The sequence below is a fragment of the Spermophilus citellus genome, assembly GCF_964194105.1.
Source record: "Spermophilus citellus genome assembly, chromosome: 1".
NCBI classification, from domain to species: Eukaryota; Metazoa; Chordata; class Mammalia; order Rodentia; family Sciuridae; genus Spermophilus; species Spermophilus citellus.
Genome location: NC_138182.1, coordinates 174,415,005 through 174,430,349, shown reverse-complemented (window position 1 = coordinate 174,430,349; position 15,345 = coordinate 174,415,005). Strand labels below are relative to the sequence as shown.

General features: G+C 40.7%; 1 protein-coding gene across 6 annotated transcripts in view; it reads left to right on the top strand.

Moving 5' to 3' along the window:
* ZNF608 (zinc finger protein 608) overlaps positions 1-14,906 on the top strand; it is a gene marked incomplete at its 3' end in the record, with an annotated part of 106,849 nt that extends 91,943 nt beyond the window's left edge. For 4 of the 6 annotated variants that reach the window (XM_081280331.1, XM_081280327.1, XM_081280328.1 and 1 more), the window contains 7 exons: positions 2,193-2,280; positions 2,764-5,221; positions 7,081-7,498; positions 8,076-8,248; positions 10,455-10,608; positions 13,228-13,309; positions 13,895-14,906. In XM_081280331.1, the coding sequence (XP_081136457.1) occupies positions 2,193-2,280; positions 2,764-5,221; positions 7,081-7,498; positions 8,076-8,248; positions 10,455-10,608; positions 13,228-13,309; positions 13,895-13,901 (3,380 nt within the window). Of the gene's footprint in view, positions 1-2,192; positions 2,281-2,763; positions 5,222-7,080; positions 7,499-8,075; positions 8,249-10,454; positions 10,609-13,227; positions 13,314-13,894 lie in introns of those variants that run through there. The other 2 variants (XM_081280332.1, XM_081280329.1) reach the window with 1 other exon arrangement.
* Positions 14,907-15,345: the final 439 nt, after the last annotated feature.

The window sequence follows — 15,345 nt, the reverse complement described above, 5'->3', positions numbered from 1 at the left end:
CCAGGGCAGCATCCTCCCACCCGCGCGGCTCCTTTCTCTCCGGCCGCTGCCTCGAGTGCTTCGCCGGCCGCCCTCGGCCCAGCCAATCAGACGCGAGCGTTCGCAGCGGGCGCTGGCCAATCCGCGGCCAGCTTTTGCTGGAAACGCGAAACCCTTAGGGGAAAAGCAATAACAAAAGCCTTTCACTGCAGACAAATGTTAAGTGTCTGTGCAGACTTTTCCTGTTTTTAATTTTATTACTGCAAGAATGGAGGGTTTGTTGTTTCTTTCATGTTTCCTTTCAAGCAGTTTTAATTATACATTTGTGCTACATCAGGGACTCTGGAACGCAGTGATTCAGCCTATTGCATCTAAAGCTAAAATGCAGTAACCTTCTGGCAATACAGATATATTCCTGCACTGTAAATATAGCTGACATGCTAAAGAATTTTAAGCAGCTGCAAAGGTCTTTGACACCACACACAGTGCCCCAGAGAGCAGATGATGAGAAAACCAGCTCAGTCTTCCCCTTCGCCTCCTCTCCCACCCCCTCCCCTTTCCTGAAGGGATGTGCTCATAAAGAATCCTTTCCTCCAATTGTTCTGCCTTGTGCAAATTCTGACCAAATGCCTAATTACCACTGATTATCATCGCAATACAAATTTTTATATTCAATGGTTCAAAAAATTTCCTGAGGGAATTACAAAGGAATCAGCCATGAGTTGAGGAAATGCTTGCTTTGCTTCATCCTAGCTTTTCTTCCCCTGCTAGACTATTGCTACAATAGATTGAATTTACAGTGAGTAAATTCAGCTGTCATATAAGCACTAGCAACTTAAACCATATGGGAAACAATTTTTAAATCTCTTTTTTGAGACTTTTGAAAGAAAATCTTCCTTCTCTGTTACTTGAGTCCCAACCATTCAAATATTTACCCGCTGTTTAAAGGTTCCCAAGGAAATGAGTCTTACCTTGTGAGGTTTCTCTTACCCTAAAGGATCTTAGTTCAGGTTTTCTGCAAAATTCAAACTGTCAGGGGTAGCTCAAGTGAACAAACCAGCTAGGAACAGACTTTGAGGGATGTCCTCTGGTGTTTCCAAGAAAGAACGGGAGGTTGATGCAGAAAGAAAACAAAGGTTCGCTTAAATTTTTCATTTATTTACCCTAGTATTTTATTTATGTCTCAAAATCTAAGTCCTCCAAAAACGTGCTTTAAATGAGAGATTTTTAAAAAGTGGCACCTGCCCTCCAGGGAAACAGGAGGATGTTATATTTTGTTTCCTGTGACATTTGGTATACTAAGTGCACTTAAGTTTAGTAATTCACAGATGCAGTGCTAAATTAAATTGTCTGTCTGCAAAGCAGTGGGGAAAAGCAGAACGGCTTGCAGGAAACAAGTGTGTTGGTTTTGAGATTTCTTTTCTAATCCTCTGTGGCAAATGCTTACCAAAGTTGATTCTAAAGATAACCCCAAGAGCAAATCTATTGTGCACATTTATTTTCTTAAGAGGGCTATTTTAGGAGTCCTTAATATGAAGCAAGACCAAAGAGTGAAACAGATACCATACCAAGGCTGATTATTGTCTCACAAACTCAAAGAGGGGAGGATTAAGGAAGAGGAAACATGGCTGATTGTCTGCTTTCTGGACTCTGAGCCCCCACTTTCCCCTCTGTACCTATTTTTATGCACATGCATAATTTTTTTGTTAATAAAAATCACCATCATTTTACATTGTTGAATTGGAAACAAAACCTATTTCTTTCAGTCACCTTCTGGTTTAAGCACTGGTAACTGGCGCTTAGTTTATGTTGGCTGCTTGCCAAACGAAAGCAATTATGTGTAATAATAGAAAAATTAAGAGGTGAGTGTTGCTGTTTTACAGCAGGACATGGCAAAAACCATTTCCTTCTGTCAGCAGTATCTTGATTACACTCTCACACACAGTCTCACCCTTTTGTACCACATGCACGCACGCGCACAAATTCACACACACACACACACACACACACACACACACACACACAATTTCCTGTGGGTTTTAACTTGAGGTCACTGAAACCAGAAAGAGGAAGAATGCAAACCACAGCTTTTGAAAGCAAATGGAAATAGAACTTTGCTGATAAAAATAATAACAATAAATGAAGTGGAAATAAAATAATCAGTGTTAAATGTGGTCCCTTTTCATCCTTTACCCTACCCCCACCCCCCGCAGGTGTCCTAGTGGTCAATGTCACGTGGAGGAACAAAACTTACGTGGGGACCCTACTGGACTGTACCAAGCACGACTGGGCCCCTCCCAGGTATGCACAGGGCCTTTTGTTTCTCTTCTTTTTCTCCTTTCCTCTCTTCTTTGCAAGGAAACTATAGAAAGAGATTAATAAATTTTAAAAGTCTGCCTATAATTGAAAACAGGCAGAAGAGAAATGAGCAATTCAAGACTGAACGTAGTAAAATGCAGACGGCTAGCTTTTCTCTCAGGAGATCTCTACTCCTTGCCCCCTCCCTCTCTGCTTTGTCTTCTTTTCTCAAAATGGGAATCTGAACTGGATTAGAACCTAGCTACCTGAGCTGTTTCTCTTTCATTTTCTGAACAGGGAATATAGCCATTGATTGGTAGCCTGTTCTTTTGGGGGTGCTGAAATTATCATTGGAAGAATGAGGAGTCTTACCTGGGGTGTCCCACAAGCTGTGGAGATGTTGACTCCTCTTTGCCACATTGTATCTTGTGATTCCACTGTTCTTTTGGGGGTGCTCATTTTGACAACTGTTACTTGCTTCCCTAGGTTTTGTGAGTCACCGACAAGTGATCTGGAGATGAGAGGGGGCCGGGGCAGAGGGAAGAGAGCAAGATCTGCCGCAGCGGCCCCTGGCTCCGAGACCAGCTTCACCGAGTCCAGAGGGCTTCAGAGCAAGAACAGAGGAGGGGCCAATGGGAAAGGGAGGCGGGGCAGCCTCAACGCCAGCGGACGAAGGACACCCCCAAATTGTGCAGCTGAGGAAATCAAAGCCAGTCCTTCTTCTACCAACAAAAGGAAAACCAAGCCTCCAATGGAGCTGGACCTGAACTCTAGCTCTGAGGACAATAAGCCTGGGAAGCGGGTCCGCACAAATTCTAGAAGCACCCCCACCACCCCTCAAGGGAAACCAGAGACTACTTTTTTGGACCAAGGCTGCTCCTCTCCAGTGTTAATCGATTGCCCCCACCCAAACTGCAACAAAAAGTACAAGCACATCAATGGCCTGAGATACCACCAGGCTCATGCACACTTAGACCCAGAGAACAAGCTGGAGTTCGAGCCTGACAGTGAGGACAAGATCTCAGACTGTGAGGAAGCCTTGAGTAATGTGGCCATCGAATGCAGTGAGCCAAGCACAAGTGTGTCAGCTTATGACCAGGTGAAGGCCCCCACCTCTCCTGGTGCTGGAAACCCCCCTGGAACCCCCAAGGGAAAGAGAGAGTTGATGAGCAACGGCCCAGGTTCTGTTATCGGTTCGAAGGCAGGAAAGAATTCAGGCAAAAAGAAGGGCCTCAACAATGAACTGAACAACCTTCCAGTAATTTCCAACATGACGGCCACATCAGAGGGTTGCTCAGCGGTAGATGGCAGTTTGGCTGCAGAGATGCCCAAACTGGAAGCAGAAGGACTGATTGACAAGAAAAGTTTGGGCGATAAAGAAAAGGGCAGAAAAGCTAACAACTGCAAAATGGACAAAAACCTCTCTAAGCTGAAAAGTGCCCGGCCCATCGCCCCTGCCCCAGCCCCCACACCCCCACAACTAATTGCGATACCTACTGCAGCCTTTACGACTACCACCGCGGGGACAATACCTGGACTGCCCTCCCTCACAACAACTGTGGTCCAGGCCACACCAAAGAGTCCTCCATTAAAACCCATCCAACCAAAGCCCACCATTATGGGAGAGCCCATCACCGTGAACCCAGCTCTGGTGTCACTCAAGGACAAAAAGAAAAAGGAGAAGCGAAAGCTAAAGGACAAAGAAGGAAAAGAGTCAGGAAGCCCCAAAATGGATGCTAAGCTGGGGAAACTGGAGGACTCCAAGGGGGCTGGCAAAGATTTGTCTGGGCATTTTTTAAAGGACCATCTCAACAAGAATGAAGGGCTGGCTAATGGACTATCAGAATCTCAGGAGAGCCGCATGGCCAGTATCAAAGCCGAGGCTGATAAGGTCTACACGTTCACAGACAACGCTCCCAGCCCTTCCATTGGGAGTGCCTCAAGGATGGAGTGCAGCGCTCTGGTGAATGGACAGGCGCCAATGGCACCACTGCATGTGTTGACCCAGAATGGGGCCGAGAGCTCAGCAGCAAAGACCAGCAGCCCCGCCTACTCAGACATATCCGATGCTGCCGATGATGGTGGATCGGACAGCAGGTCAGAGGGCATGAGGTCAAAGGCCAGTTCCCCATCAGACATCATTTCTAGTAAGGATGGTGGTGTTGTAAAAGGGCATTCTTCAGCTACAGCACAATCATCTCAACTGAAAGAGTCCCATTCTCCCTATTACCATGGCTATGATCCTTATTATTCTCCAAGTTATATGCACCCAGGACAGGTTGGCGCCCCTGCAACGGGGAACAGTGGGAACACACAGGGAATGAAGATCAAGAAGGAGTCTGAGGAAGATGCAGAGAAGAAAGACAAGGCAGAGCAGTTAGATGCTAAGAAAGTGGACCATAATTCTGCATCCCTGCAGCCTCAGCACCAGTCAGTGATCACACAAAGACACCCGGCCCTGGCTCAGTCACTTTATTATGGCCAGTATGCTTATGGACTCTATATGGACCAGAAGTCTCTGATGGCCACCAGCCCTGCCTACAGACAGCAATATGAGAAGTACTATGAGGACCAGAGGCTGGCAGAGCAGAAAATGGTCCAGACTGGGAGAGGAGACTGTGAAAGGAAAACGGAGCTCCCCTTGAAGGAGCTGGGCAAGGAGGACAGTAAGCAGAAAAACTTGCCATCAGCCACAATCTCAAAAGCTCCCTCTACTCCAGAGCCTAACAAAAACCATTCTAAATTAGGGCCATCAGTGCCTAATAAAACTGAGGAGACAGGTAAATCGCAGCTTCTCTCCAATCACCAGCAGCAGCTACAGGCCGACAGCTTCAAAGCTAAGCAGATGGAAAACCACCAGCTTATTAAGGAGGCTGTAGAAATGAAGTCTGTCATGGACTCTATGAAGCAGACAGGTGTAGACCCAACCTCGAGATTTAAACAAGTAAGATTTTGGAGCGTGGCCCCAACAGAGAGAGCAGTCTGAGACACATTACATGTCTGGGATTGAATTGGTTAGACTTGGAGAGAAACCAACATCAGGGGTTTTTCCTCTTCTCTTGAAAAATATCTTTAAAAAAATCCTCAGGACTTGTTGTGTAGCTCTAAAATGTACATTGCTCACTGTTTTATTGTCATGTTGTGTAGTAAAATGAACTCTAGACTTGCGCTTTGCAGACTTGTGATCCATGCCATCATTTAATTCTGTGATTTTGATGAGGTCCCTTAATTTCTTGCTGAGTCCAAGGTGAGGGCATTCCATTGCAGGGCTGCTGAATTCCCTACAGACTCTTGAGATTTTGAGTCTGAGTACTGAAGTACTTGTTCTTATATATTTCCAATTTTCTGTAGCATTTTCTCAGAATATTAAAACTGGGCACAGCCAGTTGTGGTGGTGCATGCCTGTAATCCCAGTGTCTGGGGAGGCTGAGACAGGAGGATTGCAAGTTTAAGACCAGACTCAGCAATTTAGCAAAGCCCTAAGCAATTTACTGAGACCCTGTCTCAAAATAAACAATAAAAAAGGGCTGGGTATGTAGCTCAGTGGTAAATTGCCCTTGGTTAAATCCCCAGTACCTCCCAAAACAAAAAACAAAACTCATTGGGCACTTAAGTGCCATTTCCCATTCATCTTTTTAATACAATTGAGGACTCAGATGTATTTCACCTAGGGCCTGAGATGCCTGGATTTCTGTTTTACATTCTGTGTTAAGTGCCCAAAGCAGAGCTCAGTGCTGAGGTTTGTGAAGAAGGTGAGGAGGTTTGGGTGATGAGTCTCAGCAGTCATCCCAAAGAACAGTCAGCCAGCCTAAGAACAACTGAAAACTGGTCACCATGAAACCACACGTGTACTAGCACTTTCTGTCATGGTTCAGATATCCTGACTCACTGCAGCCCTGGGAGCATTAATTCTGGTATTTCCCAGCACCAATCCCCCAGTGCCTATGCTTAGACAGTCCCTGGTGAATCAGAATGAGAAACCTTTCCCCATGCCCATTTCTGCAGAGTTGGGAGGTGGTCTTAACTTGGATTGTTCACCCAGGATCTGAATACCCAATGGGTTTATATCATGAATGGGATGGGGATCGCAAAGGTCATTAGGATTTTTAGTTTTTTCCCTCTTCCAGAGGCCTAAAAATCAGGCTGTCGCTTCATAGGCTGCATTAGAATAATACAATTTAGAGATCTTATAGATGGCTTTATTTTATAATAGAGAAGCCATAATGTGTGCTGTGACTTTGAAATTTTGTTTTGATTAAGACATTAGCACATAATGAGAAGTTCAGTATATGAAGCCTCAGCTGTGGTAGGTGAAGAAAGTATATTAGGAAACCAAGAGTTCTCTTCCTCCTAAATGATGTTAATATCTATAGTAATTACTTAAATCTACTATTATTGGCTTGAATTTTTAAAATCATTTTTTTACCTGTGTGAGATATTAAAAAGGAAAATGAGGATTGGATTAAATATATCTGAGGGTATTATTTAATGTTGACAAATTATATTTTAAAGGCCCACCCTCAAATTCCAACAGACCTGAGTTTGAAGCCCTGATCCACAACTGGGCAGCCATGTGACCTTGGTGTTACCTGAATTTTAAAAGCTTTGGCTTTATTTTATCCATAAAGGATCATGAATAACCCCAGATATTACTGAGTTATGACAGAAGGAGGAGAGTAACACATTGTCTGGTACATACATAAATGTTAACTCAGTATGGGAGGTAACAGTAATAGTGCTGCCATAGTGATTAATGGGTTTTCTTAAAAAGTGAACAAAACTTTTTTTTTTTTTTTTAATTAGGATCCAGATTCAAGGACATGGCATCATTATGTGTACCAACCCAAATATCTGGATCAACAAAAGTCAGAAGAACTTGAGAGAGAGAAGAAATTAAAAGAGGACAGTCCTAGGAAAACTCCTAACAAAGAGAGTGGTGTGCCCAGCCTTCCTGTATCATTAACAAGCATTAAAGAGGAGCCCAAAGAGTCCAAGCGTCCTGACTCTCAATCAATGGAAGAGAATAAGTTGAAAAATGATGATCGGAAAACACCTGTGAATTGGAAGGACTCTCGGGGGACGAGAGTGGCTGTGTCCTCACCCATGAGTCAGCATCAGTCGTACATACAGTACTTGCATGCTTATCCTTACCCACAGATGTATGACCCCAGCCACCCTGCATACCGGGCTGTTTCTCCTGTCCTAATGCACAGTTACCCTGGTACGTGACATGTTTTGGGTTCTAAGTATGTTGGAGGGAAGAGGCTCTATTCAAACATGAGCTATTAAAAACTCAAGATAAATTAGAAGCTTCAAGAGTGACATTTGTTTTGCTTGTTTTTTTTTAATTGCTTAAAGTCCTAAAGATGGAACTGATTTAAATATAAAATTTTATTAAAAAAAATGAAATGTCAAGAGTCTTCCGCTATATCTTCCATAGTCTCTGATGGTCTGCTGTTAGACTGACAGTTACTTTATTGCCTATGAAAATATTCTAAGCACTTACTGTCATAATCATTATAGTTACTATTCCTTTCACTTAAGCAGACACATAAATGCATGAAGTGGCTGTAAGCTCAATTTTGTTTATAACCTCTGTTCATCAGGATGAATTAACTGCAGAAGAAAAATCAGAGAACCTTGATACAGTTTAACAATGATGTAGTCCATTCTTAATGTAACCCCTTATTTTAAGATCTCTGACTCTTTTCCCAAATTCATATAACACAAATGACATTTTTTTTTTTTTTTCAGAGACTAGCTTGTAACTTCATGTGGCATTTGTCGTTTATCTGCAGGGGCCTATCTCTCTCCAGGATTTCATTATCCTGTTTATGGGAAGATGTCAGGGAGAGAAGAGGCAGAGAAAGTCAATACCAGCCCCAGCATCAACACGAAAACAACCACTGAATCTAAAGCACTGGACTTGCTCCAGCAGCATGCCAACCAATACCGCAGCAAGTCTCCTGCCGTAAGTCTGCTTTTGTTGCCATTTATAAGGACTGTGTTTTGGGGTAGAAAGGGGGAACAAGCTAGAGAACAGTCTTGAAATAGAAATGGTTTTGGAATCTAGCCGTGATTTCAGGACGCTGCTTTATCCTTGGTACATAAAGAATAGAGTGTTCAAAAGTCAGATGTTTTCATACATAAGGGACAGGTGTTGTTGAAGCAGGTATGGTGGTAGTGAGCTTTTTGTTAGGTATACTTTTAAATTCATGGGACCTGGGCATTGGTGCAAAGTATTACTGATAAAATATTAAAAAAAAAATAACGGAGGATGCTATTTCAGAATAGCTTTGTAACTAAGTACTTCTAACCACAGGCCTTTGACCCATTGGGCAAATTGAAGGGTTTGTATGTTTTGATACCTGGGATTGAACCAGGGACACTTACATTATCCCAGCCCTTTTTATGTTTTTATTTTGAGATAAGGGCTTGCTACATTGTTAAGGCTGGCCTCAAACTTGTGATCTTCTTGCCTCAGCTTCCCATGCAGCTGAGATTATAGGTGTGGTTTACCATGCCCAGCCAAACTGAACTTTTGAAAAATGTTTTCTTTGGGCACAACTTTCAAAAATCAGAGTTTTCGCATACATTTTTCAGATGCCCTCTTAAGACTATGGAAAATCTGATCCAAAATCACATGGGAAAAGTAGCCCCATGGAGACTATGCCCTGCTCCCCCTCAATGTATGTGAATGAAATCTATCAAATTTGGTTTTAGCCTAATTATTTCTGTAGAGATTTGAGCTTCTGACTCCTTCTGTGGATCTTTGGCATCCACATGGTCAGTGTTCATGGTCGGAGCCTCATTCTGAGCAATACTGATGGTCCATGACGCGTAATAACTGTTACTTTTATTCAAACACATATTTGAGTCTCGCACAGTGTGAAGCTCATATGCAAGTGTGAGTCCCTTGGCTAATGAGTGAGGGCTGCATCTGCTGGGTGTTTTTTGACCTTGATTCATTGTCACGTTCCTATAACTCCCTGAAGTAATACAAATAAATGTCTTTGTGAAAGAGACTCTCACCTAAAAAAGGCAACTTCTAGTCCTGGAGACTATTGAAAAAGAGACTCGGAAAGGAAATGATAGTTCTTGGGTGGGAAAAAAGAAGTTTAAAGTCTAGTATCTGCAAGTCTGTCAGACACTGTATGGAGAAATTGAAAAGGTGAATTATGAATCCTTTTTTGTGAATCTTCCTTCTAGATTTTTTTTTTCCAAGTGAGAAAGAGAACTTTAGTGAAAGGGTGCTTAGGTTCTAGAATAGAAATGTGTAGGAAACAAATCTTTAATCAAACTTTTATTTGGGAGAACTGGAGTTTCTTTATGAGTGTTCAGAAATTGAGAGGGAGATTTCAGAATGTGGGAACAGGATAATGGATTCCTAGACGGCAGTCCCTTAGAGTCTTTGGAGAGTGGTTGCAGATCCACAGGGGTAACAAGATCCCTAGATGCTGAATGAGGTTCTTTATATAAAATGGCATAGTGTTTGTAGACATTGGCGCATCCTCTTGTATGCTTTTAAGTCATCTCTAGATGGCCTATAATATCTAATATCTAGTACAATATAAATGCTATGTAAACAGTTATTAGGCTGTTTTGTTTAGGGAATAATGGCAAGTCTACGTATATTTAATACAATGAATTTAAAAAATGTTTGATTGGAATTTGACTGAATTGCTGGATGGAACCCATGATTATGGAGAGCCGACTGTATTTACTGTATATTGACATACGATATCTGGATGTGTTTTCAGTGGAACCAAATGGATACAGTTGTTTTAAACTATGAGATAGATTCTCCCTATGAAGTATATAAAAAATATAACTAGAAAATATGACCTGAAATAGATCTCCAAAACTACTTCTTTTCCTTGATCTGTTTATAAAAATTATTGTGGGAAGACAGACAGATTGGATGACTGAAATTATCAGTCATTTGAAGAAAATATTGATGCTACTCAGCTTACCATGGGTGGAGCAATTCTTTATTGTTGTCTCAATGGCAGTAGAAACTAATGCATGTCTTTTGAAATTATCTTTGATTAATACAGAATTTTCAGTATCTATATATCTACCTAACACAATATTGCTGAAGGGGTGCAGGTGGTATGGTATGCTTTCTTGTTATATTTTGAAACATGAAGTGGGGAAATTTCTCTGTTCTATTTCAGCCTGTGGAAAAGGCCACAGCTGAGCGGGAACGAGAGGCAGAAAGGGAACGGGACCGACACTCGCCCTTTGGCCAGCGGCACCTACACACGCATCACCACACCCACGTTGGCATGGGTTATCCGCTAATCCCTGGTCAATATGATCCTTTCCAAGGTCAGCAGCTCCATCATTACTGTGTCTTTTTTCAGTGTGCTTTGGAAAACAGTTGCTAGAAACTACCTGTCTCGGTTTTAAAATAAAAACATTGAACTTTGAATTAACGTTAGCTCTGGGGAGGATTCTTAACACTTATTTCCTAGCATTTCCTACGGACACAGCTAAGGCTGTTCCCACATCTTTGTATTCTATTGAGACATGAAATGGCTACCAGTTAATAATTGTCACTGGTTGATGTTATCGGAGGCTTACTGTTATCTCCCAGGCTGAGGGTGGCAGCCAGTGTCTGGGGCACTGAATATAACAATCAGAAGATCAGATACCGACTTCAGGGAAATTGGAAAGAAAATGAGGGATAGTGAGAGGCTTTGGTGAAGTTTTTTTGTCCTGATATCTGTAGGCCCTTTAAGTTGCTCTTTTCCCATGCAAGTAATGGGAGTGAGGTGACTAAGTTTAACATTTTATAGTGGAACTTAAGGGCTCTTCACAATCCTTCACGATATGACTCTGATCAAAGATGAGGATTGAGAAAAAGGTTTTTGTTTTGTTTTGGTTTTTGTTTTATTAGTGCATTATAGTTATACATAATAATTGGGTTCATTTTGACAAAATCATACATGCATAGAATTTAATTTACTCCATTCCAATCCCTGGTGATACCTTCCCCCTTTCCCTCTCCTTCTCCCTCCCCCTTTTCCTCTTTCTCTACCCTACTGGTTTTTCTTTCACTCATTTATTTTTAATTGATGCTTTAAGGATATACATGAATGTGGAATAGTTATTCATTCACATAGCATAGCAAAGAGCCACAGAATTGACACAGTGAAACCATCAGTCCAGGGGGTATTTGTTGAGCATGTTATTATTTCTCCCATTGTTATCAGTGGGCACCAGTACTGCCCTGGAGGAAGAGGCTAGGCTGCAGCACTCATTGCTCCAGAAATGTTTAGAGTCAAATTGATAGGAAAAAGAGGTTTTCTTCAAAGCCAGCTTTGAAGGAAGATAGGAAAAAAAAAAAACATATTGTTTCAGAATCTCTGAACACTAGGGAAGGCTTTGAGGCAGCAAAATGGGACAAAAGGAAGGAAGCAGACATAGATTTAGTTAGTCTGTGCAGCACAGGCCTGGGGAGTGGGCAGTCTCCACTTTCAGCCTCCTTGGTGCACTAGGCCACAGGGAGAGCCCTTCAGCCTCCATTCTTAGCTGCAGGTCGTGGTTCTCAGTTCAGAGGGCCCTTCATATTCAGTCTGTTTTACCATCTTTGTCTCTCAGAGGAGGTTGTTCACAGTCTTTACCAACAAATCCACCCGCCTAGGGTCTGGCTGTCTTGTCAGCTCAGATTGTCATTTATGACATACCATAGATTGCATGGACTTAAAGAGCAGACACTTGTTTTCTCATAGGTCTAGGGCTAGGCATTGGAGATCTTGTTGGGTCTTTGGTGAGACACTCTTACTGGCTTACACCACATGGCCACTCCACTGGCCAGAGGCAAGCATTCAGGTGTCTATTCTTACAAGGACACTAATGCCATGTTAGGATGAGGCCCTTAGGACTTTATTTTACTTTTGTCACCTCCAACTAGGCCCTGTTTCCAAACACAGGCAAATTGTGGGTTCAGGCTTCAACATAGGAATTTTAGGAGGATAGAATTCAGTCATTAACAACGACCAAGTTGCATGTTACCTGCTATATGCATGTAAAATAATATGTTTATAAATGTAAAGGGACCGCTCTTTATTTATTCAGCTCTCATTGCTTGGTGTCAAGCAGTGGTGTTAAATGAGAACATCTCGGTTTCCTAAACATCTTGTATTGAGTGTGATAAGAACTTGGAAGAGAAAGGGATTTTGTTTCTAACACATCACATCTATATCAGCGAATATGCTGTCACTGTATCTATGTTGTTATTATTGTCACTGTTATTGTAATGTCCTAAATTATCTTTGGGCAAGGAAAACATGTCCAAACAAAGTACACAAAAGGAGAGAGTAATCTTCCCAAGGTTTACTTTGTTTACTCTCATTTTGCCCAGGACTGTTTTCTGTAGAATTTAGAAGAACCTGGGTTATGCTACTTAATACCTTTTGGAGCTGTTATGGTCTCTGCTACCTTTGTCTTATGGATTAAGACTAAGAAGTTCTAAGTTTGATTTACTGAATCATGTACCTTGAAGGATGGATTATGGCAAATCACTGGGAAGAATGTAAAAGTGATCAAAGTTATTATAAAGTATCATATTCTAAGGAAGCAAGTAGCATGACTTTTCTATAGTTCAATGTGACTTTTGATTCCTGTTGTTACTTGGTCCCTATTATTTCTCCTGAGCTTCCTATTCCAGGACCCATGCAAACCATTTAGCGCCATGCAGAGCTGGGGAGATGGAATGCTCTATCCTACAATAGCTATTAAGGAAACCACAGAAGATTCAATAAATGGATAGATTTGGGTTAGACCAAGTGGCTTGTACTCTGTCCTTGCTGCATGAAACATTTCATGTGTGTGTTTAGGAAAGGACAAATTGCTGCTACTGGGTCTGCAGCCTTTGCCACTGGGCCTGTATTTACTCTTATCTTTCTAAATGTCATGGAGACCCCACATTTTTTCGCCCAGCAGGCTTGACCTCTGCTGCCCTCGTTGCCTCTCAGCAGGTGGCTGCCCAGGCATCTGCATCAGGAATGTTTCCTGCACAAAGAAGGTAAATATCCTTTATGTTTGCAGTTATTTTTCTAGGCAGAGAGACATTTTAATGTTTTTGAGGAAGCAAGTCCAGGCTTTTCAGATGAAAAACAACTCCCTGTTTTTTGTTTTTTAATCCTTGTAATAAATGGGTTTATTCAGCTAGTAGATTCCTGGTACAACTTAGGCTCCAGGAACTTCATTTTATAAACCTAAAATGGATTGGTAAAGAGTTGATTGGTTCTTAGGCAGTTGAAATTTTCTTAGTTTATCCTCACAACTTTGTTAAAATGACAGTTGTTTTCTCATATTTAAAAATAAAATTGCAAATAGAAAACTATATTATCCTAATGCTAAATGTTTCTTCTGTGATTTTTAATCACCCCTCAAGTTATTTTAAGAAGGAAAATAGTTTAAGGGAATTTCATGATTAATATAAAATGAACATTTTTTTCACAAAATGTACTGTATTGCTTGCTTTTTATTTGCTTTTTTTCTGGAATTGAATCCCATAAATGGAATAGACTCTAAGTTTCAATATTTTTAGGTTTTAAGTGTCAAATGTTGGTTGAACTCTATGCTAATATATGCTTTTCTTTTGCAGAGAATAACAGGATTGGAAGTGTACGGTGTCATGTGACTGGATCACATGGGGAAGCGCTTTATACAGACATCAGTTCCATGGTGTTAATTTGAAATGCCTTAATGGCAGGCAAAAACCAGTCATTTCATTTTTGTAAATTACAGATTTTATCACAGAGTAACAAATGTTGCTGTAATTAAACTTCTGTTTTATATATATATATACGTATACATATCTGTATATATACATATACATATATATATATATACATATATATATATATATATATTCTTTACTTTTTGTATCAGTAACCAGGCTCGCACACACAGGGTCTGCTGCCAAGTCGCAAACCACTCAGTAAAGGAAATAAAAAAATGTATTTGTCACGTTGAAAAGTGTTAGCCACGAAAGGCTGCTTATTTTCTTTTTCTTTCCTTTGAAATTGTAAATAAATAATGTTATGTATCAGTGTGCCTGAACCTTGCATATCCTTCATATATTTCCTGTAAGCCCCTCAGAAAGGCAAACTGTGATGATGACACTTTGGTACAATTTAGATGTCTAATTGGTGGCTCCTGTTAAAGACGCATCAGTGTAAAATGTTCCTGTAGTCACTGTTTGTACTTGTGTATTGTGGAAAAAAAAAAGAAAAAAAAAAACTTTTGGAAGGCATGGGGTTGCCAGTACCACAAAAACTGTGTTGTATATAATGTAAAGATTAAAACGGGGAAATAATGAGCATCTGTGAATAATGAGGTGTCATTTTTTGATAATCTTGAATGGCAAATAACCCAATAGCCTGCATACCAGAGACATCTGTGATTGTTCTATTACTTGAATAGTCCTGCAGTCCTTTTTTCTTCTTCCTCTTTTTCTTTTTCTTTTTCTTTTCTTTTTTTTTTTTTTAATGTTTACAATTATCCAGTTTTAGAAGAGAGACTTTAACGCCATTGCCTGGTTACTTGTTTTATGCTGTAATCTAGTTTATTTTATGTAAAATGTATATTGAATGCTTTCCTTTTTTATACCTGCCTTAAATAATTTGGCAATCAGAATTAAAAAGGTTTTGTTTTTTTTTTTAATAACGTCTTCTTGTCTGTCTCGTGTTATTTCTTGCTGGCTGTTAGTGATGGCTGACTTTTGAAGAAAGCTTTCCTAATACTATGAGTATATAAGACACAAAGCAAAGAAAAATTTTCTTATGCGATACATAGGCATAGTAAACAAACTGTATTTCATTCAGTGAATATATACAAACTTATGGTGGGGTATTTATTTCAAATTTGGGATGTATCACTACAAACCTGTAGGTACAGGTTTCTTTAGCAGGGAATGTTATTCCAAAGATGTAAATTTTATGACGTGTGGATAGTAGATAAAACATGTAAAAAAGCTGTCCTTAAATTGATTTACTAGAATGTTTTATACCAAATTTTAATGGTTTCCTTCCTTTTTCTTCTTTGCTTCCCTTT